The 26,909-nt window shown below is 35.9% G+C and overlaps 1 protein-coding gene across 1 annotated transcript in view; it reads right to left on the reverse strand.

Annotated features, from left to right (window-relative positions):
- The window catches only part of GRIN3A (glutamate ionotropic receptor NMDA type subunit 3A), a 235,045-nt gene that overhangs the window by 125,261 nt on the left and 82,875 nt on the right, over nt 1–26,909 (reverse strand). Inside the window, exon 3 of the mRNA XM_007499642.3 lies at nt 6,100–7,147. Within this exon, the coding sequence (XP_007499704.2) occupies nt 6,100–7,147 (1,048 nt within the window). The remainder of the gene's footprint in view (nt 1–6,099; nt 7,148–26,909) is intronic.

Below are 26,909 nucleotides of genomic sequence, written 5' to 3' on the forward strand. Positions count from 1 at the left end.
TTATTTAACTGTAATCATGGTATATAATCCATTATTTCCTTTATATTTCTAAAATTTGTCATTTCAACAACACAATATAATCCATTACATTCAAATATCACAATTTCAGTCATTTCTCCTATTCATTGCATTTGTCTTATTTCTAGTTATTTTGTCATAACAAATAAAGCTTACATAAATATTTTCATATACACATAGCTTTTTAATCCTTTCACTTATGCTCTTAGAGTCTAACCCTAGTAATGGGATCTCTAGGTCAATGAAGATGGATAGCTTTACAGTGTTTACTGTATATTTTCATCTTGTTTTCTAAAAAAAAAAATAAATTCAGAGCCACTCCAGCAATGTAATATTAGACCTGTTTCTCCATGTTCCTCTTAGCATTTAATTTGATTACTTTAGCCCATCTGGTTCTCAATTAACATATGTTATTGGGACTATAATTAGCCAGATATGTCCTTAAGCAGCAGAAACAATTTGTTGCCAAGACCATATTCTTTCTAAAACCAAGTCTTTCCAGTTTGGTCATGCCCAGTGGAACTTTTTTTTTTTTTCAGTAATACAACCCTCAGGCATACAGGATTACCTTCATAGTAGGATGAGGATTAAAATAAGACTTTTGCAGAATATTTATGCTGTCCAAGGCATTGCTGTCCCACCAGAAACTATGTTTGGATTTATATGTGCACTTAGGCTTAGAGCTACTACTAACTTTGTGCAGGTGTGTTGGAGGCTCTCTAAAAATCTATCATATTTAACATATCTAAGGTTCTATTCATCTCTCTACTTTCTTTCTTTTTTTTTTTTAGTTAGATTTATCTAGTTCTTAGAGGGGAAAATTAAAATCTGTCTCTATTATTATTTTGTTTTCTCTTTCCATCTGTATCTCATTTAGTGTTTCCTTTAAAAATCTGGGTGCTATAATACTTGGTGCATATAGATCCAATTCAGCTAGGATATTGAGTACATGATGGGGGAGGCAGGAGTGATAAGAAATGTCTAAAATGGTCATTGATCTAGCTGGTTTTGTTTTTCTTTGATATAAGGGGAGACTTATTGTTAGGAGGTGGAGGTGGGTTGTAAGCACTGTAAAACGAGAAAAGGCATGGATATAACTTATTTAAAAAAAGATGGCGAGGGAAAGTATGGAAAGCTAGTCTGGAGCTAGATAGTATATGGTTGTAAGTGGCAGGTTGAAGAGTTTGTATTTTATCCCTGAGGCAATAGCCTAGCTAGTTACTAGCTGTAATGTAGTATTGATCTTTTCCGATTCAATTGATCCATTTCTGTTCTGAGGGATAAATAAGGTTTGAAAAATTACCCTCAGCTCCTACTTGCAGAGCATCATAATCCAGACTTGTCTGCTGGATTTTTTTGTTTCAATTGGATGGGACCTGTTAGGGTTTTGTCTTTATGATTCTCTCTTAAGTACCTTAAAACAATTGCTCCCTTTCCTTTAATGTTTATGACTTCTGCAGGAAGTGTGAATGAAATAAAAGATTAGAAGACATTATAATCATATCATAAACTGAATATCCATGAAGCAGTTTTAGCTTAACAAACATGCTGCCGATTTGGTGTCCCAGGTAAAATGGCTAAATGCTCTGAATTTTTGTTCTTTTCCAAATTATTCTTCCATTTTAGATATTTCCATTCATATTCTTTCCCTTTTCCCTTCTCTTTTCTGCTGCAGTCATTTAAAAAATTCTAGTCATTCAATTCTCCATTTCCAAGATAAATTCTCTTTTAGCTTTAACATTCTGTGTATATTTAAGTCTATGGGTCTGTAATGACAAAGATATAACAAACCAACTACTTGGTAATAAATAATGTTATTAAAGCATTCAATTAACTGATAATGTGGAAAATGCTGAGTTTCAAGATAAATGTAGAATTTTCTCCATTAATTTTGGCATTTCAAGTACATTTGGTCTTTCCTCATCATCTGAAGGGGTGTGATGACTTGGTAATATGATTAAAACAGATCTAGCAATGTTAATATTAGGAAAAAAAAACATTAGATTTAGAATTAGAGGAACTAGGTTCAAATCTTGGCTTTCCCATATAGGTGACCTTAGATAAACTTTTTAAGCTTTGGGCTCCAGTTTACTCATTTGACTTCTCTAGTTTCTTTCCATTCTAAATCTTTGATAATACATCTATTTTCATATAAGACCTAGGAAAGATGTTTTAAAAACAGGTCATGTTTATGTAACCCCAAAACAACTTGGGAAAAAATGGCAAAAACTATTTTTGTCATCATGATGACTTAAGCAAACTGGGTTTATTGAATGGAATTTTGACTTTTTAGTTTCTTGTTTTGGCACTGATACTAAATTCCACCTACAATTTGGAAGAAGAAATATTATCTAATTATGAATCTTGTTTCTATACTAATGCTTAGACTAATAGTTGAAAAATAAAAAAAAATTCAGATTGTATTTTGACCCCAATTAATCTCCCTATCCTATTAAATGAAGAGACCTGGGGAAGTTCAAAGCTCCTAGTCCTTTGGGCAGAGTAAGACAAACAATAATGGCCCAAAGTCCCTTTTCCCACCAGTAAGGAGTCTGAATATCAACTAACTGCCAATTCTCCAGGGGTCTTCCTTCTCCCCACAAGCATGAATCAGTGTGAGTCCTCAGGTCCAGGTTCCTTGCTCCATTCCCTCCTTGACTGTTTCCACTAGACCTGGATAAGATAAGAACCCTGTAAGAACTTATTTGGCTTTGCTGTGGGGCTGCCCCCTTCCCTCTGGGGATTTATGGATGTGTGTAATTCTACCAGGGATCTAGTAGAGTGGACCTAATTTCATCATTGTCCTTGACCATTCTTTATATTGTTTGTCCCCTCAATAAAGCTGGCTTCCCTTACAGTCATGTTATATGCTCTATACTATTGTTCCATAAATGCACTAGACTATTGGTATCCTGAACCTTTCTAAATCTTTCTTGAGACAGGCAGCCAGCTAGTTCTCTTATCAAAAATTGGTTTGTCTGATTGTGGTACTACACAGAGTTGATTTGTTTCATGTTGTCTAAGTTATTTATGCATAGTCTCTTAAACACATACTATATAATAGGTTTATGCAAGTTTGGGGAGAATCCACTGGCCTTAGTGAGAGTCCTATCCCCCGAAGTGGTTCAGAATATTTAGAAATAGAAGAAATTAGTCTAAAATGGAGGGGAGGAGACAAGGTCAGTCCCCAATGTTTACTTGTTAGGTTGGCTGATGTTTTAATGGTTCATCAGAGGCTTAAGGAACTTAAAAATGTTAATTGAATTACAAGCAAATAAAGTAAATCATTCAATATTTCTTGACTGAAAAGAACTCATTACCTACTCTTAAAGACTCATTTATAATTGAATCTCATTACAAGGGCAGTGCCATTTACTAGAAGTATATAGGCAAGATTTGTCATTGGCCTTTTGTTGCAAAATAAATTTAAAGTCTTAATATAAACCAGGAGAACTATTGAAAACTTGTTAAGGGTTGTAAAGGCTATGGAGGTTGAGCTAGTTAGGCCTTAGTTATTTGCTAAGGACTATTGAAAACACTCTCTTTACAGGTATTACAATGAAAACAAGTTTATCAAAAAGGAATATCTTAAATGGAATTTTAGAGTGAGATGTTTTGATCTTAAAAGGTATGATTGGTCTTTAAGTACTTTAAAAGGTGGGATATATGACCATACAAGAATTCCCCAATTCAGTGGCCCATGGAATAATCAATCCAATATTATCTTCTTTCATTTGCAAAGAAGGCTTAGGGATAACTCCAAATCAAATTTGCTTTGAAAAATATTTACTGCTTATTAATTTAATGAAAACAATCTAATATTTAACTAGTATATGCCTCCATACACTAATTTTATTCCAATTATAAGCTATGTATCCAGAGAGAGATGAGATGGTATCCAATCAGAAGACAATGCTAATAAATAATTTTGATTACACTAAATTAAAAAAGGTTTTGTACAAACAAAAACAATACAACCAAAATTAGAAGAGAAGCAACAAATTGGGAAAATATTTATAACAAAAACCTCTGATAAAGGTCTAATTACTCAAATTTATAAGGAACTAAAGCAATTGTACAAAAAATCAAGCCATTCCCCAACTAATAAATGGGCAAGGGACATGAACAGGCAATTTTCAGATAAAGAAATCAAAACTATCAATAAGAACATGAAAAAGTGTTCTAAATCTCTTATAATCAGAGAAATGCAAATCAAAGCAACTCTGAGGTATCACCTCACATATAGCAGATTGGCTAACATGACAACAAAGGAAAGTAATAAATGTTGGAGGGGATTTGGGCAAAATTGGGACATTAATGCATTGCTGATGAAGTTGTGAATTGATCCAGCCATTCTGGAGGGCATTTTGGAACTATGCCCAAAGGGTGCTAAAAGACAGTCTGCCCTTTGACTTGGTCATACCACTGCTGGGTTTATACCCCAAAGAGATAATAAGGAAAAAGACTTGTACAAGAATATTCATAGCTGTGCTCTTTGTAGTGGTAAAAAATTGGAAAATGAGGGGATGCCCTTCAATTGGGGAATGGTTGAATAAATTGTGGTATATGTTGGTGATGGAATACTATTGTGCTAAAAGGAATGATGAACTGGAGGAATTCCATGGGAACTGGAATGACCTCTAGGAATTGATGCAGAGTGAAAGGAAGAGAACCAGGAGAACATTATACACAGAGACTGATAAACTGTGGTACAATGGAATGTAGTCTACTAGCAGCAATGCAATGATCCAGGACAATTCTGAGGGACTTATGAGAAAGAATGCTATCCACATCCAGAGAAAGAACTGTGGAGTAGAAACACAGAAGGAAAACAACTACTTGATCATGTTGGTTTGATGGGGATAGGACTGGGAATGCAGACTCTAAATGATCACTCTAGTACAAATATTAATATGGAAATAAGTCTTGATCAATGACACGTAAAACCCAGTGGAAATGCTTGTTGGCTATGGGAGGAGGTAGGAGGAGGGGAGGGAAAGAACATGAATCATGTAACCATGGAAAATATTCTAAATTAATTAAATAAAATGTTTCTAAAAAAAAAAGACAATGCTAGCAAAATCCAGTCTTGTCAGTCACCAACTAATGGTGAAGAAAACAATTCTACAGGCCAGAAACATTTGCTATATTGATTGGCCTATATCAAATCAACTTACTTGACTCTTAAAACTCCTAATTCCAAATGAAAATCACCACTATGATACAATCCAAAAGATTGTTCTTTGTGCTGACATATTCCTGAAAAGGACCACAATAGTTTCTGAGTGTAAGAAACACTGATTGGGCTACCTTGCAATGAATACTAGGTCCACAAGATAAACTGTTAGTCTTTCCAACTAGATTGCTTTTGTAAAGGGCAAATAGATGCTTCACTAATGCACAAATGCATCTTCCTTCCAGTGACTCCAAAGAAAAGTAATTCATCATTTTGTAAAGGGTATATTAGGTAAAGTTGTTTTATGCTGTCTAGTTTTCCTCTTGGGTCTAGGGTAGGTCAGAAAAGAGAAGTAGCTGACAAGATATTTGACTGCTGGCATCTTTCGCCTAGGATGGCCAAAGTCTAGGGAATATTTACTGTAAGAGACATTTCTAATAGACAGAACTCTGAAACAACTACTTCCACAAACCTCTTTCTTTTCACTGATAATAAATTAAAGAATGACCTAGCCCAGACAATAAATTGGCTTCCTGAATTGTCTCTTTAGTGGGTAACAGAGATAACCTCATTGTGCCTGACATAATTTCAACTAGCAAAAAGAAAACAAATGCTAGATCACTTAACTATAAACTTAGAGATATCCATCCTACTCTCCATTATGACAAATCCTATGTGACCTTAGTCAAGTTGCCTAACTTCTCTGGCCTCAATTTCCTTATCTGAAAAACAAGGGGGCTGGATTAGATGACTATCATAACCAGTAATATTTCTTTCAGCTAGAACCTTATATAATTTTAAAGGGATAAGAGATTTAGCATGAGTCTTAAAATGCACAGATAAATAAATAAAATAAAATAGAGCTGGAGTAAGTAAGCAGAAATTTCTAGATTTTTTTCTTTTACCTTTGGGTCATGTATCCCAGAGAGCTCTTCATAGATTTTCTCTCCAACCATGACAGCAGCCAGATTTGCTGTGTATGTGGAAAGGCAAAACAAACAGAAAATAGCCCAGAGATTCATTAAAAACCTTCCAGTCCAGCATTTGGGAGGTTTGATGGCCACAGTTCTGCCAAACAGGATAGCATAGCAGACATTCAAGGCTGAAGAGAAGGAGAAGACTTTACTCCTATTCCGCCCTTTGGGAGTCATTCCAAAAGGACTTTTCCATTCATATAGAGTAAGGAATATGGCGGTAATGTGGAGAGCCACAAATATCCCCAGCCACATTGTCCAGTGGAGTGGCCACATGAAGGCTCCAATAGGAGCTGCTGTGTCTCGGGTTCTCACTAAGATGCCCAAGCTGGTGGAAAAGAAGGGGCTGGTGAAATCAATCACCTGACTTCGAGCAGTGTTTATGCTAAAGGAAGTGACTGCCATGTGTGCTGTCCCACTTAAGAGGTCACCAACTAGCCCGGTCCAGTGGCCATTTTTCCAGGCTCCATATTTTCCATCTCCAACAATGTAGAGGTCAAAGTCAAAGTTCAGGTCTTCTGCCAGCTTTTCCAAAAGATCAATGCAGTAGCCATAGCAACACTTCTTATATTTAATGGGCACTGTATCATTATCACCCTGGAGGCTTTCAAAAAGGCCATCCAATATGGAGGAGTTGTTTGTCAGTGGGTCCAGGCAGAGCTGACCAGCAGGGCACAGACCATCATCATCCACCTGGCGTGTAAAGACAAATGGGTGCTCAATCAGGGTGACCACTCTTAGGTGTAGCCGGGCTGGGTGTTGAAAGTTGGTTCTGTGCCTTTGGGCTTGTTCTGGCCATATTCCGTAGTCCATGACTATCTTCCCTCCCTGCCAACTGCCTAGGCGGGTCCACATTGGCTTCCCTACTGGGTCATGCTGTAGATTCCAGATGAAAAAGTTGTTTTCAGAGCTTAGGATGGTGGATTCTTTCACTTTGATGGAACCACTGAGACCCCTGAAAGTAGTGTTGGCTAGAAACCTGTCAAAGAGAAGCAGAGGCAAGAAATCAAGAAGACAGATGAGACATTAGGTGATAAACATTAGTCTTGCTTTTCAGAAGGGGAAGTAGATAATGTTTGCCTACATCCTGAAATTTAATTTTATTTAAAAAAAGAAAGTTAATTGCATCAGAAAGGTCTATAGTAATCCTACCTAAATGAAAACAATTAATTTGATTGAGAGAAGGAACTAACAACCTCAGGTTCTTACACTATTTTCTTTGGAACTGCAGTTTATCAATTGATTTTATTTCTATACCCTGGATCCCCAATGAACTGAAGTGCTAATTACTCTCTCTTTTTTAATAGTACCAATTAGCAGCTTTTCCAGAGCTGGAGACTAGGCATATTTAAACTATAACATATTGATGCTCATTCTCCTATGCAAGTAGACCATATATGCATGGGTGGGATAATACTTGCCATCACAATAGATGTCATTTGGGCCGATCACCTAGCACGCTTAAAAGTAATACTGTAAATTAAATAATCTTTAAGCTTAACAATTATTTATACTGTATATCCATCTATCAATCTCTGTTTTTCTCTTTGTCTTTGTTTCTGTGCCTGCCCACTCATCTATTTGTTTTTCAGTCTCTTTATATGTGAAAAGTAGAGATTATTTAAATTATTTACCTTATAGAATCATTGTAAGGGAAGCATTTAGTGAGCCATTAAAACCATAGAAATGTGGACTATTATTATGAAACCAATTAGAGTAGCACATTGGATGACTTCCAAAGATGATAAATAGACTCATATTTCTAGAAGGGCATCAGACCTTATGCTCCCTCAAATATGCTTTAGGAACTATATTTTAGTTCAAGTTATAGGAGCAACATCTGCCTAGGAACCAAAGAAAATGTTCAGTTGAATATTTCCTTCTTCAGACTGGCCAACTAATGCTTTCTCTTTATGTGTCTTGACACCAGAAAAATAAAGATGTGATGATTATTGGTCATAACCTTCATCTTGCCTAAATTGGTATAAATAAAATAAATAGGTGATCCCTTGCAATAGTTAAACATATTTGTAGTTTATTGAATAGAGCTCTAGCTTCTCCTCTACTTTAAATCCAAAAAAAAAAAAAAGAATCATAATGAAGGTAGTTCCTTGACTTCCTTATTCATTTCTTCAATAATTCAATTTAACTCCAAAGGCATTTATTAATTACCTACTTTGTGCTAGTTGAAGACACAGTTCTTTATTCTCAAGGAACTTATGTTCTATAATAATTAAGTTCAATTCCAAAAGTATTTAATAACCACCTACTTTGTATTACTTTAGGACAATGGTTCTTGTTTTGAAGAAGCTTACATTCTACTGGGGAGATATAGTATCTATATATTTATATACATATGTCGTTACAAAGTAACATGGTGGCTGGGGAAAGGGAGAGCATTAACAACTGGTGGTAAAAGGAAAGTGATGCATTGAGACTTAAAGGAAATCCAGGGTTCTAAGAAGCAAAGGGGGCGGGGAAGAGGCAGTGCAATCCAGAAGCCCAGAAGTAAATGACAGAACATCATGTGTGAGCAGAGTGAGTTGATCAGTTTGGCTGGAATGTTGAAATATCTGAAAGGAAGTAATGCAAAAGAAATGCAAAAATAAGTCTAGATGAAGCAAAGGGATTTAAATTCTAAATAAAAGCCCTTACAATTTTTCCTGGAAGCAAACTGATTAAATTAAACCCAATAGCTTTTATTAAGTGTCTTCTAGCTCCTGGTACTGTATTATGGGCCAGGAATACACAGAAACAGCCCTTTCCCCTTGAATAATTTACAATCTATTGGAGGTAGTAGGGAGCAATTGAAGCTTTTTGAGCAAGACAATGACAGGAAAGAATAATTATCTTGGTAGCTATCTAGGATACACTTGGGAGCAAAGAGACTGGAAACAGAGAATCCTTTTTTTTTTTTTAGAATGTTTCTGTTTGAGGTAAGAAAGAGTTGGAGAACTATGAGAGGCAACATGGTGGCAAGAAAGAAAATGTATGGTGAAAAAATGTGTTTAATTGGGGATCGTGAGACCTGGGTTCAAATCTAAATATGTTCATTAATATTTGTGTTAATTTGGCCAAGTCACTTTAGTTCTCTTGGTTTTAATTGCCTATTTTTGAACATAAAATAGTTGAATTTCATGATTTCTGAGGTTCCTTCCAGCTTGAAATCTATTATCCTATAAACCAAGCCAGCTGGTTGTGCTGGGCATATAATAAAAGCTTATTTTGATTTAATAGATATTTATAAGTGAAAGGGTGAAATATCCTTCAACCTCTTAGAGGCAGCTAGGTGGCACACTTGGTAGAGTGTTGGTCTTTGAGCAGGCATGTGATGGTAAATATTTAACAACTGGCTCTCTGCCAGAAAAAGCAAACCAACACACTGTAATGCTTAATTTGCTTTGTTAATATCCTCTCCATGATTTTATTAAGTCTAAATAAACAACCAAGCAATAAGCAAAGCCCTGATTTGTAAGGTTTGATAATTTCCTAGGTGAAAAGTCTTTCATTGAAAATTTAGTAATTGATCAAGAGCCAATTCAAGCTTTCTCCAGCACATACTTGTCTTGGAGTCAGAAAGAACTCAGGTTCAAATCTTGACTCCTATACTTATCATATGTGAGATCTTGGAAAAGTTACTTAACCGCTCTGTCTTAATTTCCTCACCTATAAAAATAGGGATAATAAGAGCGCCCACTTTAGAGGGTTGATATGAATGCTGAATGAGATAATATGTCTGAAGGGATTCCTAAACCTTAAGGCACTATACCATATCAGTTATAATAATATTATTATTAGTTATTATTGTACATCATACCATTTTATATGTAATATATAAATATGATATAAATTATATTATAGTTATTACTATATATTAATATAGAATATCTTTAAATTCAAGATTCTAACAAGGCTGATTCCTCATCTAATACTGGTTGGTCTATAAGGTACAGATTCAGACAGTTAGTAAACAGCTTTGCTCTCCAGGAAAGAAAATAGAAATATATAAAATGTCTGAAGAATGTGCTAATCTTCATTAGAGATGAAGCAGTAAATTCTGCTTTGAAGATTAGCAGCAAGGAAGACTCAGGCTCCTACTTCACTAAATACCCTGAGTGTGTTTATTTGGGGAGATTGTATGTAATGGTAATTATTCATGCTAGTACTCCCCAGTGGTCATGGATTACTTAAACTGCATGTTATTTTGCTATAAATAATGAAGTCTTAGGCATCTAAAACCTCACAATAGCTTTCTGCTTCTTTAGAGAAGTAGGGAACCAAATAATTAAAATGTGCAGATTAATCAATTGATAATTAGCCAGGCTCTTCTTCAGAGAGAGAAGACTTTAGCTGTGCTTTTTGATGAGCAGGTTACTTTTATAACTATTTCCTAAAATTCACTTTCTGCAACAAACTGAAGAATAAAATTGTTAGTACAAGAAGGGGTTATACAATTTAGGTCCTTTAAGTGCCCCGCAAAGTAGACAAATGTATAAACTCTGGATATTCTTCTTTACTCTTTGGTTCTTGTGTGGGTCCCATAAAGGGTATCTATACCATCCTCTTGCTTAAATTTATACCTTTAACTTTCAGCTGGAGGAGCCCCTTTAAAAATGTGTGGAGGAAGCTCTGCTATCTCATTCTAAGTGCAGTGGTTAGAGTACTGGATGTGAAATAAGGAATGTATGAATTAAAATCTTGCCTCAGACACTTAGCTGTGTGACTCTGGGCAAGTCCTTTAACTTCACTCAACCTCAATTTTCTGATCTATAAAATGAGATAATAAAAGCATTTACCTTAAAGAGTTATTACGAGGATCAGTTGAAATGACCCATGTAAAGCTTTTTGCAAAACTCATAGCACTACATAAATGGTATTTATTATTATTATTATTTGTCTTTTGCATGAAAGCCCTGGGGATACAAAGACAAGAAGAAGTCCTTACTCTCAAAGATCTTGTGTTCTAATGCAGAAGATAATAGATAAATAAAAAAATATGCCACTTAAGTATGAAGAGAATAAACATAAATGAATCCAATAGTTAAATATATGACAGTTTGGGAGAGAGAGCACAGAGTTGGGGAGATCAGAAAAGGCTTCATGTAGAAGGTGATGTTCGAGCCGCAGCTTGAAAGAAAAATATTCCGTAAGGCAATTTTAAGGAAGGAGCATTTGCAGATTGGCAGCATAGCTAGTGCAAATGCACAGAGATGGGAGAGGTGGAAGGTCATATGGGAGGAATGGAGAAAGGCCAATTTGGCTGGATTACAGAGAGCAGGAGGGAGGCTAATGTCCTATGAGACTGGAAAGATAGGTTGGGGTCAGATTGTGAAGAGCTTTAAAAGCTAAACAGAGTTTTGTATTTTATTCTAATAGACACTGGAGTTCATTGAGTTGGGGGAATGACATGGCCAGAACTATCTTTAAAGAAAATCATTGCCAACAGTGTGGAAGATGGACTGGAGAAATGTGAGTTAGGAAGGATAGGAGATTATAATAATAACTCCCATTAGAAGCGATAAAGGCTTGAATTAAAGTGAGAGAGAAGTCTATGATCCTTTAAGTACAGAGAAGAGGTCAGATGCAAAAGATGTGTAGGTAGAAATGACAAAATTTGGCAACTGATTTTTAGGAGACCAAGAAGTAGAGTTTTTATAGGTAGATGGGAGAATCAGAAGTAGTCGTTTTCCAAAAATGTAGAGAAGAGAGATTATCTAGGCAGAGAGGGTAATAAATCATATCAAATACAGCTGATAGGTGAAGTAGGATGATGACTGATTGGGTTTGGGGGCAGCTTGGTAGATAGAGCACCAGGCATGGAGTCAGGAGGACCTGGCTTCAAATATGACCTCAGACACTTAGCTATGTGATTCTGGGATGGTATCTATTGTAGGGGTTTTGAAAAAAGGTTAATTGGATTTGGCAATTAAGAGATCAAAGGCAACTTCACAGAGAGCAGTTTCAGTAGGTCAGAACCTAGATTTCAATGTGTTGAGACATGAATGAGAGGAAAGGAAGTGTTGGCAATAAACAGATGGATTTTTCCTAGGAATTTGGCTAAGAATGAGAGAAGATGCAGAATAATAGCTTGAGAGGATGATAGAATCCAGTGAAAGTTTTTTTTTAAGGGTAGAGGAAATTTGAGCATATTTGAAAGTAGGGAATACTGGATAGGGAGAAGTTGAAGATAAGAGAGAGGGAACAATTAGGGTTGCAAACTTCTGGAGAAGACAAAAGAGGATAGGATCAAGCACATATGTCAAGAGTTGGACCTTGGCAAGGCAAAGTGTCACTTCATTATTAGAGCCTTCAGGAAAAGAAGAGAAAATGGGAAATGGTATTAAAGGGTTTTTAAGATGAATAGAATGAGAACTTCTTGAGTGAAGATAATGTTTGCAATAATTTCTTAGTGGAATGAGATATGGTATCAACTAAAGCAGAATAAAAGAATACCCTTGTTTTAATGAAAGCCCAGTTGAAATTGAGTAACATATTTACATGATTTCCCCTAGCTTCATTCAGGAGCATAAGGGTCTCACTCTTGGGATTGGTTACTCTAGGCCAGTTCATTATTTCATGTGGAGTCTGAGCCATGCATATGTCATTTCTAGGTTGTTTCATTCTCTAGACTTTCCCCACAACTTCCAGATTTCTAGTTCTTTATATGTTGTCTTTTTCCATATGGATTTTTAAGTTTCTCAAGGATCTTGTTCCCTTGCATTTGTATCCCAAGCAATTAGCATTGTGAATAGTGATGAGCTCTCTCTCTCTCTCTCTCTCTCTCTCTCTCTCTCTCTCTCTCTCTCCATTTGTCTATCTGTCTGTCTTTCTGTCTTTCTCAGAGCAAGATTTTGATCTGAGAAGGGACTGAGAAGCAGAGGAATTGGAAGTTTTAATGTTGGCAAAGAATAGGTCTAGGAGTGAGACACATAAGGGGAGTTGGAATAAGTCATGTTTAAGTAAGAAAATGTTACAGTTATTGCTTAAAGAAGTAAATACTTATTGGTAATGATGATCAGGGTGTAAGCATTACTATGTGTAGTTGAGGTATTAGGTCAGATTTAAAGAGAATAAGGAAATGGAAGGTTAGGGTTTGGGAATGCATCGATATGGCTGTGGAAGACCCTTCAGGAGTTAGGGAGGGAAGAAAGACAATGAGGTGTGTGTGTGTGTGTGTGTGTGTGTGTGTGTGTGTGTGTGTGTGTGTGTAGATTTAGTAATGGGAGAGAAATATGAAGGCTATTATATAGCAACTACTATGATTGTAGACTGGCTAAAAATTTTTAGTTGAGTAAACTTTGAAGGGGGCGAGGTTGCTAAGTGATATAAAAGGGATAGTCTAGAAGTGGTAATGGCAGCGGTGGGTGGTGATGGTAAGAGTGAAGGTATAGAATAGCACTAGAGAAGATGACCAAGTATATAGTGTCGACAGGAGGGAGCCAGGGCTCAATACGGGGTAGCAAATGGAAGGAATTTGAAAGAGCCCTACAATGAAGTCAAGTACTATGGAAAGAGGATTCTAGAGGGCAGAGTAGAGAGGATGAGTGGAGTTGGAGAGGGACATTGGTGAGGTGGGTCAAGGCAGATGGGATGAGAGATTTGGGAAGTGGAGGTTGGAATAATTTGCTTTTATATGAGCGATGTTTGAGTAAAAGAGGGATAAGAGGAGAAACAGGATTTTGAAAGATTGTTAATCATAAGATTAGCCATGAGAGTTAGAGGAACAATAATGATTTCATTCTTGAAGGGGTGTTGTAGCCAACAAGGGCCAGGTGTGCAGGGCTTTAGTCATTCCAATCTGCTTTCCTGCATGCCTAGGGATGAAGAATAGGGAGAGAATAGTGCTGTAGTTACCAATGGAATCCGTTCCATAGTTTAAAAAGAAAATGATATTCAAGGTATCAATGATTGAAGGACAATCATAACTGTAGTTGACATAATTATTCATCATCAGTATTCATAACATTCAGAAAACTGAATACCTTAAAATTTTTATAGAAGTGGGGACCTACTCCCTTCATCTCTGTGCAGCTGTCATAGAGAATACATTTGAAACAATCATGTCCAAAGGAGCTAATTTAGGTTAGAGTCTCTATAAGGTGCTCTTATTTCATTTTCATCTCAATAGTGGAAAAAATTGTTTCCTTGTGGCTTTCCATCATATTAAAATTTAGTGGACATTCTTATTATATAACAGTGAGATACTATCACTTTAATTACCGTTATATTGAGATGTTGTGCTCAAGATAAAAATGATTCTACATATTTTATAAACATAAGAACAAAAATAAATGTTAGATAAACAAAGGGGTAAAATTTAACATAAATTCTTAGAATTTAAAGTATAATCAAATGAATGAACAAATACAAAATGTGTGTATCTTGTCCCTTTCTAAGTCTACTTGAAGTACTCTTGTCTTTAGTTGTTCTTTAGTTGTTTATATCTATATAGAAATATCAATATAGTGGGAAAGCTAGATGGTGCAGTGGATATAGTGTCTGGCCTAGACACAGGAAGACTTGAGCTCAAATCTGACTTTAGGCACTTACTAGCTGTATGACCCTGGATAAGTCATTTAATCTTGTTTGCCTCAATTTATAGACATAAAGGTGTGTGTGTGTGTGTGTGTGTGTGTGTGTGTGTGTGTGTGTAGTAGGGTTAAGTATCCACCAATGATATGTGCTAAGATCTACTGTGGATGGCTGAAAACATAAATATAATTGAATACCTCCCACCTCAGTTACTGAAAGTGAAACCAAGAATAAGGGGTGCATGTGTGTGTGTGTACACAAATGTGTATATATATATATATATATCTGTATATATCTATATAGCTATGTGTGAATATATTATATAGATATGTGCTAGATTTACTGCAATTATTTTCTGTGAACTGTTTCCCCCCATAATTTCAGACATTCCTTTTTGCTCTGCAAATTCCTTTTGTCTTTTTATTATCAAGCATCAATTTTGTTTTCAATAATTTATTTTATTTTAAAATAAAAATACCTCTTTACCATAGATGAGACAAATAAATCATTCCTTTTCTTACATTTGTTTTTATGATTAAAAAACATATTTAGATATTTGGAACAGAACTATTATTTCATTGGTATGGCCAGTTCCCAATGAAGAAACTCCCTCTAGCAATGTAGATAGAAACTTACTCTATATTTTATAGTACTAGAGAGTTGCTTGATATACTGAGAAGTTAAGTGAGTCTCCTAAGTTGTCAGTCTTTGTCAGAGGCAAGACTTGATCCTTTGTCTTCTAGGTCCCAGACTAAATCTCTATCCATTATACTATTTTGCCATTGGGTCAAAAAACAAAACAAGACAAAACAAAACAAAAACAACCAAGAGTCTCCTGTGATGTATGATTTGAGGCTTGAATCCCAACCCATTTTTTACAATGTGGCTATCTGATTTTCACAGCAGCTCTTATTGGGTAATGATTCTATTTCCCCAGCATCTTTAAAGCCTCTGTTTATTAAATGCTAACTGTTATGGAATTGGTATTGTATTCTGAGATAGTTTCTATTCTATTGATCTATTTCTCTATTCTTCATCCAACATCAGATAGTTTTAATGGCTCCTGCTTTACAATATATTTTGAAACCTAGTTCCCCATTTTCAGTTTTATGTTTCCAGATTTTCTTGCCTGTTTTTCCATATGACTTTGTTTTTCTTCCATCTAACCCTATAAAATTGGCTCCTGATAATTTGTTCAGAATTGTGGAAAATTTATAAATTATTTGGAAAGCATTACCATTTCACTATATTCACTTGACCCTGCCAGGAGATGGGAGATTATTTCATTTGTTCAATTCTTAAGGTCTCTTTATATATCTCTGTATGACTGGGTTTAAAATAATGCCAAGATACTTGATGCAGTTTTTAAAAATTTTAAATGATGTTTTTATTTCTATGTTTTCCTTGTTTCTTAGTGGTGGTATCTGGAAATTCAGATGATTTGGGTAGGCATTTTTCAAAGTGATCAGAGGGTATTTAACACCTTGTTAACACATTAACACTTCAGTATTTCTCCTCTACTGGCTTGTTTTCTGTGATGATACTAATATTGACTATTGGGGATGGAGTGTACCAAATCTCCCATCTCTCAAAAACATTTACTTCGAGCTCCTGTTTTTATGGTTTTTCATTTGATTTTGTTGCCTCATGCTTTCATATATTCCTTATACGGTTTCATTTAAAAAAATTTATAGCCCCAGTGTCTATAGTACCTGGATCATTGTAGGCATTTAATAAGTACCTGATTGTACTTCCCCAGATTATCATTGTTGTTTTTTTTCCTAATCGCCACTATTTGCCCCACAGTTCAACTCTATGCTGTCATCTTTTCGTGAATCCTTTGCCTCCTTGTCCTATTACTGGTCATGTTTTTATAAACTCCAACTCTGTGTTACTCTCACCATTAGGTTTCTTCACTCCCTGGGTGTCCTGGAGCTAGCCTGCACTTGCTTTTGATAATTGTCAAATTTTCAATGTATATATGAATTGGAAATCAACTAAAGTACAAATCAGGCCTTGATTTATTGTTTTGTTGATATTATTAACTTAAGAAAGTGATGGAGAAATGTTAATTTAAGTTAATTAAACTTAAAAATGTGCCAACTACATTTCTCCCCACCCCACCTATCCACTCCCTGCCAAGTTGGCCATTAAATATTTACCAGCAAACTTTTGTTCATTCCTTCTCAGATATTATTGAACAGCTGGTTCTATCCATTAGCTATGTTATCTAATCTCAACTGGACTCCCCACAGTGTGAAGCAATCTTTTTATTCCTCCTTAATTGATTTCTTTTCTGCTCATTACATGGGTTATTCTAAAACTTCTCTTCTCTCTTCAAGTCTCTCTCAATATCTTTTCCCACTTTTCCCTCATACTTCCCTGAAAATATTGAGACTTGGCAAAGAACTCCCTTTCCTTCTATTCCCTTCCTCTCACAGGCCTTGGACATCATTCCTTTATTTTCTCTGTTATTTTAGTCTCTGATAAAGAGGTCCTCCTTCTCCTCCTTCTCCTTGTCAATGCTAAATACTCCCCTCTCATCAGCGATCCTATTTTCTTCTGCTTCCTCTAGCAGATTATGCCTATTATCATTCCCACTATATCTTTAAGCTCTCACTATCTACTGGCTCCTATTTGGCTATCTATCAATACAAACAAATAGCAAAGCAACCACTGTTCTTAAAAAAGTTAACTAGATTCCATCATCCTTGAGAGTTATCATTCTGTATGTCTATCTCCTCCCCTGCTCAAATAAACTTTCCAATAATCTCTTACTTGGCATATATAATGGCTTTTTTCTAGCCTCACACTTCTTGACCTCTCAACAGCTTTTTCCATTCTTAATTACCCTTTTCTCCTGGATACTTTCTCCAGTTTGGGTTTTTGGGATACTATCTCCTCTTTGTTCTCCTCTTCCTCTCTAACTATAACTCAGAATCCTTTGCTAGATCTTCATTTATGCCACACCTAGATGTCTCAGCTCCTTTCACTTTTCTTTCCACAGTATCTCATCTGGTGATCTCTTCGGCACCCTGACCTCAGTTTCTTGGAACTTCCCTCAGAACATGGGACCTCCCCACCTTGGGAAACCAAATCACTTCTGTAGCCTTCTAACCATGGAATATTCCTCCATCAGACCTGCTCTCTCTTCCCATTGTCGAATCTTTCCTAGGACCTCCATTTTGTGGAGGAATCTAGACTGGGCAAACTTCATTCCCTTCCTGGATCTGCTCCTGACTTTCTGGACTTCAGAACCATTTTTCTTTCATACATACCTTCATTCTTTGTACCACATCCCCTTATCAATACCTGTTTGTGTGTTGTGTCCTGCTATTTTATCATAAATTTCCTGAGTGCAGAATCTGTCTTTTTGTTTGCATTTATATCCCTAGTACTTAGCACAGTGAGTGGCAAATAGAAAGTGCTTAATAAATCCTTGTCATCTTCTAATATATAGCAAAGTCTAGCATATAGTAGGTACTTAAGAAATTTTTGTTTATTGATTGATTGCATTGATACTCTCCCCTTTGGTTTTCATCCTACCCTCTAGAGGTAGGCAGAAAAAGTTTGACTATTCTTTCAAACGACAATTCTTTATTTTTTTAATTAAAAATATTTTAAACAATTACCTTCTGTCTTAAAGTAAATACTTTGTATTGATTCCAAGGCAGAAGATTGGTAAGGGTTAGGCAATGGAGATTTAGTGACTTGCCTACTGTCACAGAGCCAAAAAGTGTCTGAGGCCATATTTGAACTCAGGACTTTTCATCTTTAGGCTGGTTCTCAAATCATGGAACCATCTAGATGCCCCTAATCCTTCCTATTGTTATTTCTAAAAATTTTATTTTTATTATCATGCAAAAAGCATTTCCATATTGGTCATTATCATAAGAATACACTCATATAAACCTTAAACCCCAAAATAAAACCATAAATACACTGATGTGAAAGATGGTGTGCTTTGATCTGTATCTATCCACCTCCCACAGTTCTTTCTCTGAACCTTCATATTTTTAAAGTCAGCTATTATGGTCTACTTCACTGTTTGCTTTTCTAAGCTAAATATTCCTTGTACCCTCAAGAATTCCCCAAGGGACATTGCTTTGTGACCCCCCTCCCCCCAATAACTATATTGGGCATGTTCTGGATGCAGTTTTGCTAAAGGCCCTTTAAAAACATGCTCCCCAGAACTGACCACAGATGGGACCTGATCAGTACAGGATTCACAATTTTCCTACAGGTCACTAAACAGTTTTTTTTTTTTTTGTCGTACACTGCTGTTCCTCATATGTCATATTCTCTGCTAGTCTGGCTAGCCTCTATAGCACAATTCATGAAAAAAAATATTGGGACAATAGTCTCCTCATTTCCCTGTGATGGTCAATTCCCCTTTCTGCCAAATGTCCCTGAAAACAGTGCCCAAAGTTTGCCATCAATCCTTGTAGAATTCAGCCCTGGGGCCCTTAGTCAGAACTTTTAGAAACATTTTCCAGTTCAGCAAGAGAATCCAGCTTCTCGCATTTTGAACTTTGATTTCTACTCATATCAGTTGTGTGTTTTAACATTTCCTGATACTCTGGCATTAGCCCACAGCTTTCCCCCTACTTCTGTGGCTTTCCTTGCCCTTGATACAGGTTGCTTATGAACTCTTTTGGTATTGAAGACTTCCTTGACATCATCTCTATTTATCCTTTGGATTCCTTAAGCCATCCTGAGCTTTTCTTTTTTGTTTGCATTCTTTTAGATGTCTCTCATTCATTTTTGGGCTCTTTTATTCATTATTCACTTGAATTTACCTTCACAGACTTTTCTGTTCTTTGGTTTTTGTAATTTTTGTTTCAATTTCTCCATGTATCATTGACACTGCCATGTTCACTATTTATTAACTATTTCTTTGATGGAAATACTGATCTTGATCTTTTTCCCTTGAGCATTTTCTTCACATGTACACAAATAAAATTTTAACACACCCTACTATATTCTGGCATCTTGAAAACTTAAGCTTTCCCAAAATTGATCATTCCTCCTATATTTTCTATTTCTTCCTGTTCTGACAGGAATTTTCTTAGGCTCATAGAACTCTGCCAAGTTTTCCAGCTTTTGAGAAATTAATTTTAGCTATTATCACTACAGCATCTGAAAATATAGTCTTTTTCACTTTTAATTGCCATAACCTCTATTCTTCCTTGAATACAAATCTTATCAATCTGGCTGGTCCATTTCATATTTTATAAGTGTATTCTGGACTATCAATATACATCATAAAAAGTAACCTTCATTCTCATATGCTTAGAGATCAAGTCTACTACTATTCCGTAAACTCTCTTTTTTAAAACTCTTAGAACTGATACTAAGTATTAGTTTCAATGCAGAAGAGAGGTAGGGCTAGGCAATGGAAGTTAAATGACTTGCCCAGGGTCACACAACTAGAACCACATTTGAACCTAGGACCTCCTTTCTCAAGGCCTGGTTCTCTACCTACTGAGCCACCTAGGTGTCCCAGCTGTAAATTCTTTAAGGTCAAGGATCATGTTTTATCTAAATTCTATCTCTTCCTTGGCACCCAATATAGTGTTTTTTTCTTAATTTAGCCATTTAAATGTTTGTTTTATTATATTGTAATATATCTACATATCTGGTTTTACAAGTTTTTTTTTGTTATTTTTAGACTTACTACATATACCTAAGACTTAGTTGAAATCTTCCCTTAGCACTCTTCTTCCTATCATGGGTTACAAAGGTGCCAAAGTCTTAAATAACTTCCATTTCTCACTATTTTGGGGCTGTGTGTACATTCATAATCTTGATGTTTCTCCCTCCTTACTTCATATTCGTTTATTCTCCATTTTCTAATTCATTCACCCAATACACATTTACTAAAACCCCAAAGGCATGCAGAGTGCTATTTTTGGCAGTGAAAAACAAATGCATGTACTTTCCCACTCCTTGCCCACCCCCAGCCTCCCATTACTTTATATTTACCTGTCTGTGTACATGTTGTCCCTTTCCCTCAGTAGAATATAAACTTGTTAGAGGCTAACACTTTCATTTTTATCTTTATTTTCCAAATGCTCAGAAGAGTGTCTGGCACATATTACATCATTCCTTACCTATTTAATTGAATCGAATAATCGACATCACTGCCCTCATGGAGCTTCCAGATTCAAAGCTCACCTAACTACAGATAACTCTGTTACAGAATGCTACATAGTGGTTAATCATAGAGATATGAAACACTAAGGGGAAAGGCTGCTATCCATAGGTAAGATCAGAGAAGACTTCATGAAGGAGACAGTCTTTGGTAATCACCGGGTAGATTGACTCAGTTTTTGATATCCAACACCTTCTCAATTGCTCAATTGCTTCTCTTCTCTGATTAGAAGACTAGAGAATGGGTCAATAACTTCTCACCAAGTGAGGCTTGACAGAGGATTCAGAACACTTAAAGTAATTTTCATGGATTTCTCCATTTTCTATCAGCAGCTCTGCTTAGTTTCAACTCTGTGCAAAATCAAACCTTTTGTGTCCTGTCTTCCCTCTTTAGATTGGAAGTTCCTTGAAAGCAGAGATTGTCTTTTTTTACTTAGTACTTACTTTCTTTTTATTTAGTACTTAGATAACAAACATTTCTCAAATGCCAAAATGTGAGGAAAAGGCTATATTAGGTGCCAGGGAAGACAGAGAGTTTAGATAAAACATGGTCCTTGACCTTAAAGAGCTTACCATTGGGACACTTAGGTGGCTCAGTAGGTAGAGAGCCTGGCCTGGAGACAGGAGGTCCTGAGCTCCAATCTGGCTTTGGACACTGCCTTGCTGTGTGACCCAATTGCCTAGCCCTTACTGGTTTTTTGCCTTGGAATCAATTTTGACTCTAAGACAGAAGATAGGGATTAAAAAAAAAAGAGCTTACAATCTAGTGGTAGACTTGAACTCATGGTACTTATGATACGTGGGTGGCAGAGTATCTGGCACAGAGGCACTTAATAAATATCATTGAATTGAATTGAGCTAGGGTTGATTTAATCAGCAGGAACTCAGTAGATGAAGAAGGGGAGAGAAGCCAAATTGGGTAGAAGGAACATGGTGAGCAAAAGCATTGGAAATATGAAAGTACCAGGTGTCACTACCCAAGGGAGAGGAAATATTCCTATTTGGCTTGGGCATAAAGTATGCAGAGGAGAGAGCATGATAAAAATGAAAAGGGGGGCTGCTGCCAGATCATGGAGAATCTAAATGCCAGGCAAAGGAAACGCTGGAGATTTGTGAACTGAGGAATAACTTGGCCGGGTCTCTTCACAAGGAAGGTTATTCTGGTAGTAGGAAGAAGAATAAATTGAAAGATGCAAGAGTGGATACAGAAAAACCTGTCAAGAGGCTTTGGCAATAGTTCAGGCAAGCAGTAATCATAGCCTCTACCAGGAGACTCCTCAAGGGAATAAAGAGGAGATGAAGGATTGAGACCTGCAAAGGTGGAGTTAACAAGACAGATTCTATAGTTTAAGGACAGCCATGTGATGTCTGGTGAATGCCCATTCTCCCCAACCCCTGCTTCTGTTGTCTGTCTCATTTTCTCATAAAAAGGGAAGAGCCACAAACCCAGTCCATCTGAATGTAACTCAATGCCTTCTTTGTATGAACTTAAAAACAAAACAACTAAAATTGTTTTCAGTTTTTTTTTCTCTCAGTGTCCCATAAGCCGAATATCTAGCTTTAATTGTTCTCTTGCTCTTCACTGTTATTTTTTGAGAGGAGGAGGTAGTAATTCCCCCTCTGTGGGGAATTCTTGGTGTGACAACTCTCTCTATTAACACAGATTGTCTACTCATCTGTAATTTAAAATCCTACAGAGTTGCCTAGGAAACTAAGTGACTTGTCCTCCATAAAGCTAGTGCGCCTCAGAAGCAGCATTCTTTCTTACTTGAAGCCTAGTACTAGATCTACAACATCATATTGCTTTAATTTGTATTTGTTTCATATTCTTATTTGTTGTACTTTTGTCATAGATATGATTCTCTCTCTCTCTCTCTCTTTTTAAAACCCTATCTTCTTTCTTAAAATCAATTCTGTGTATTGGTTTCAAGGCACAAAGGTAGTAAGGACAAGGTTAGGGAGTTTAAGTGACTGAGGTCACACAGCTAAGTGTCTGAGGTCACATCTGAACTCAGGACTTCTCACCTAGCTCTCAAGCCTCTAAGCCATTTTTGCTCCTGCTCCCAACTATATGATTCTTACTTTAGTCTTTCATGGTTTCCCAGATTTCTTCTTCTTTAACTCTTTCTGCCTCTTCCCTGAATAACAAATGGTAAGGTTGCTCCTCCTTCCTGTATTATTTGTTATTATTATTATAGTATATTATAATTAGGTTTCATCTTGAAAAAACTTAATCTCCTTTTTAAAAAAAATTTCCCTTCACTAATTTCTCTGGCCATTCTTCCCTCTTGTTTTTTCCCTTCTTTTACTCAGTGAATTTTAGATAAGGCTAGTTCCTCTGAAGCAAACATTTCTGTCTCTTACTTAAAGAGTTACCTTGTTTCTATCAGCTTATAGCCACTCTTGTTCTTCTTATTCCATTGTTTTTCTTGACTATTTAATTCATCTTGTTTATTTTCTCCTTTATTTTTCAGAAACTTGTTTTTATCATCCTTCTCTTATAGCATCTCTCTTAATTTAGGAAGGTTTGTTTTTGTTTTTAATTTAACCAGCATAGTTATTTCATGTTCTCTTTCATTCATTGATTTAATCAACATTTATTAAGCATTTTCAAATTCAAAATTCTGTACTCAGTACTGGGATTACCAAATCAAATCAAAAGTAGACCTCACTTTCAAGGAATTTGTCTCTTACTAAGAGGTTACAATATGTGGACAGTAATATAAAAGCAGCTTCAAGACAGCAACACTGCTAATAATGGGGAGGTCAAAAAAGCTTTCTTATAGTGGGTAGTAACTGAGGAATGGTTTGAAAGCTAAGGATGTTATTAGTCAAGAGTGAAGAAAGAGGTATGCCTGAAGTCAGGAAGATTTGAGTTAAATCTGGCCTAAGATATTTTCTAGCTGTGTAACCATAGGCACGTTGCTTAACTCCTGCCTACTTCAAGATCAAATGGAAAGCATAATAAATATCATCTTAGTCCAGGGATTATTGTAATGTTCAAATAAGATATTTCTAAAGTGCTCTGCAAACCTTAAAGTGCTGTGTAGATACTATTATCATCATAAAGGATCCACTGTAGGAGCAGAAAGGAGATGTTATACTGGAAGTTAGGTAAGGATTTTTCCATTAATGATAGTAAGGATTGAATTTTGATTTAGAAATAATGCGAATATTTCAAAACTAGCCCTCTTCCAAGAAAGCACTTTAATTTTGCTACATTCTAAGTATATGCCTGACAATGCCCAAAACTCAATTTTAAGTTATAAACTACTGAATTATTTTTGCAAATTTAAACTTTTGGTCTTTGGACATCAAATTCTGTTACTTCTAAAAATAATAATTAAAAATAACCCTCTGTTCCTCTCCAGCCCTTTCTTAATTTATAATAGAAATGTCCCTTTCAGAGAATAGATTATCATCAACATACTAGAAGAATGATGCTCAATATGTCAAATTAGAGGCTGCTGAAATGGTATAAGAGGTTGTTACATTTACAATTTACAGATTGCATGAAGCATTAAAATTTCAATACCTTATTCCTGTAACAAGGCCAGAAATTAGCTCAGTGGGAAACTGCTCTGATAAAATGATGAGATGATAAGAAATGTAATAAGGCTAGGAAACTGCTGAATCTCAAGCTTCAGAACAGAAGGGACAATCCCACCTCAGTAGTTGAATAAACCTTTAAATATGCACATAATATTTGCCTTCTAATGTACTGTCTGATGTTTAATGGGAGCCATTATATATATATATATATATATATATATATGTAATTTTAATCACTGCACATATTAAGTGTCTACAATGTATCAGACACTGACTGGATTAGAATAAAATGAAACAGCTTTTCGAATACAGGTAGAGAGCTATGAAGTAAACAAAGCTTCTGGTTTCAGGGTTTCTCAAGAAGTGGTTCTGATATTAAGAAAGCTAACACAAAGATGGAAAATAACAAATGTTGGAATGACTGTAGGAAAGCAGACCCATTAATGCATTGTTGATGGGGCTCTGAATTCATCCAGCCTTTCTGGAAAGCAAGTTGGAATTTTTGCATCCAAAGTTACTAAACTATGCAAATGTTTTGATCTAGCATTACCGCTATTAGGCCTACACCTGACAGAGATCAAAGAAAGAAGTAAAAGAACCTTAGGCACAAATTGTTTCTAGCAGTTCCTTTTTTTGTGGTAACAAAAATCCTGGAAACTATGGCTAAATAAATTGTGGTACATGAATATAATATAACATTATTGTTCTACAAGAAAAGAAGGGGATGGCTTCAGAGAAACCTGGGAAGACATATGAATTGTTGAAGATTAAAGTGAAAAAGGCCAGGAGAACAATTTACATAATAACAACACTGTAAAAGCAAATACCTTTGGAAGACAAGAACTGATCAATCATATACATTAGTCTAACTAATGATTATAGAGGTCAGTGCTAAAAGGCTCACCATATATCTCATGACATGACAGGAAAAGGATGAACTCAGGGTACAGAAATATATATATATCGGACATATATGTCTCATATATGTATGAAATATAATAGAAATATCTCTTTATAATAGAAATGTGAACTTGTATGCACTCAGGAATGAGACATACGTAACACATATACTGTCAACAACCTGCTTCTTCATCACTGGACTTCCATATGTACTGGACATTGTCATTGTAGGTAGAAATTTGTTTTGAGCTTGCATATTTGTTAGAAGGATTGGTTGTTGTTGTTCAATTTGGGGAAACAGTGAGAGGGAGAGAAAAATGTATTTTTCTTAATTGAAAAAAATAAGTTATGTAAAAAAATTTAAAAACTATCCCAAGAGTGAGAGGAGCAAGGCTTCAGCATAAATCCTCTCCTACAGGCAGGATCTACTGAGTGAAAAAAGGATTAGTACATGGCGTAAAAGACAATGTAAAATAAGCTAGAGTTCAAGTAAGAGGCAAGTTCTGTTGGGTTTCCCTTTTCTCCCCTCTTTGTTGATATAAATTCTGCAGGGAAATCCTGCATTGCACTTTGGTGCATCTTGGAGATGAATGTGTTATGAAAATAACTATTTATAGTTATAGAAAATAACTAGCTACTTAGCATTTCAATTGCCTTCTCAAATTAAGCTTAGGATCTATAAGTAGGCAATGCTCATAGAAGTTCTACAAGATTTAGGCTAATGGGAAGAATACTTTATGGGGAAAAAATCTGAAAGCACTGAGAACAAGGTCTGGTTAGCATATATTTCTCTCTGTGAAGGATGGCAAGAAGACAATCCTGGAGCATCACTTCTCTGCCTCTACCTGCATTAGCTTTGGCAAATATGTATCATTAGTAGCAATTGCCAAGACCTCCAGTTGGCCACAATGGGGCATTGCAGATAGAATGGGTTCGCCTTCTGGCTTGTGGATGTCCTGACTATTGTACATCAGAATTTCTTACTCAGTATCATTAAAAGCTATAGCTGCATTGTCCTTGCCTTGACATTGTTCAGATTTTCTTAAACAGTGCTGGCTATTTTGATCATTACTCTCTTTCACTGGAGAAGTCCTCTGATGTTTTACTATAGAGTGAAGGGGATCTTGAAGGCTATATTAGAAGACTATAAGTGGGGTATAATTTTTTGATAGCTGGAAAAGTTTCAAGTACAGGCTGGCAATGTACTGGAATTGGGTCTATGGACCAGCTTAGCTTAATGCTAAGAGGCACACCACTAGAAGAGTATCTACCATGTCATGGATCTTTTTGGACCACACCAACTCTTAGGTACCACTTACTTAGGCATAGAGGGATTAGGCTCTGCAATAATGAGGTGTTCCCATTGATGCAATAATAAGTTCCCAAAATACTGAGGAAAAACGATCACTGAGAACCATAATTCTCCTTCTTTGCCTCTATTCCCATCCATATTTGTAATTTAGGGCATCTTTTGTTCTCAGCATAACCTCTGTAATTCTAATGCCATTTTGGCCTATGTAATTATTTAAAATACAAAATATTCCAGAAGAAATGCTTTGTTTATAGTTGAGTACAGAATTTTTTTTTTGTCAAACCAGGCTACA

This window comes from Monodelphis domestica, chromosome 7 (assembly GCF_027887165.1).
Source record: "Monodelphis domestica isolate mMonDom1 chromosome 7, mMonDom1.pri, whole genome shotgun sequence".
Taxonomy (NCBI): domain Eukaryota; kingdom Metazoa; phylum Chordata; class Mammalia; order Didelphimorphia; family Didelphidae; genus Monodelphis; species Monodelphis domestica.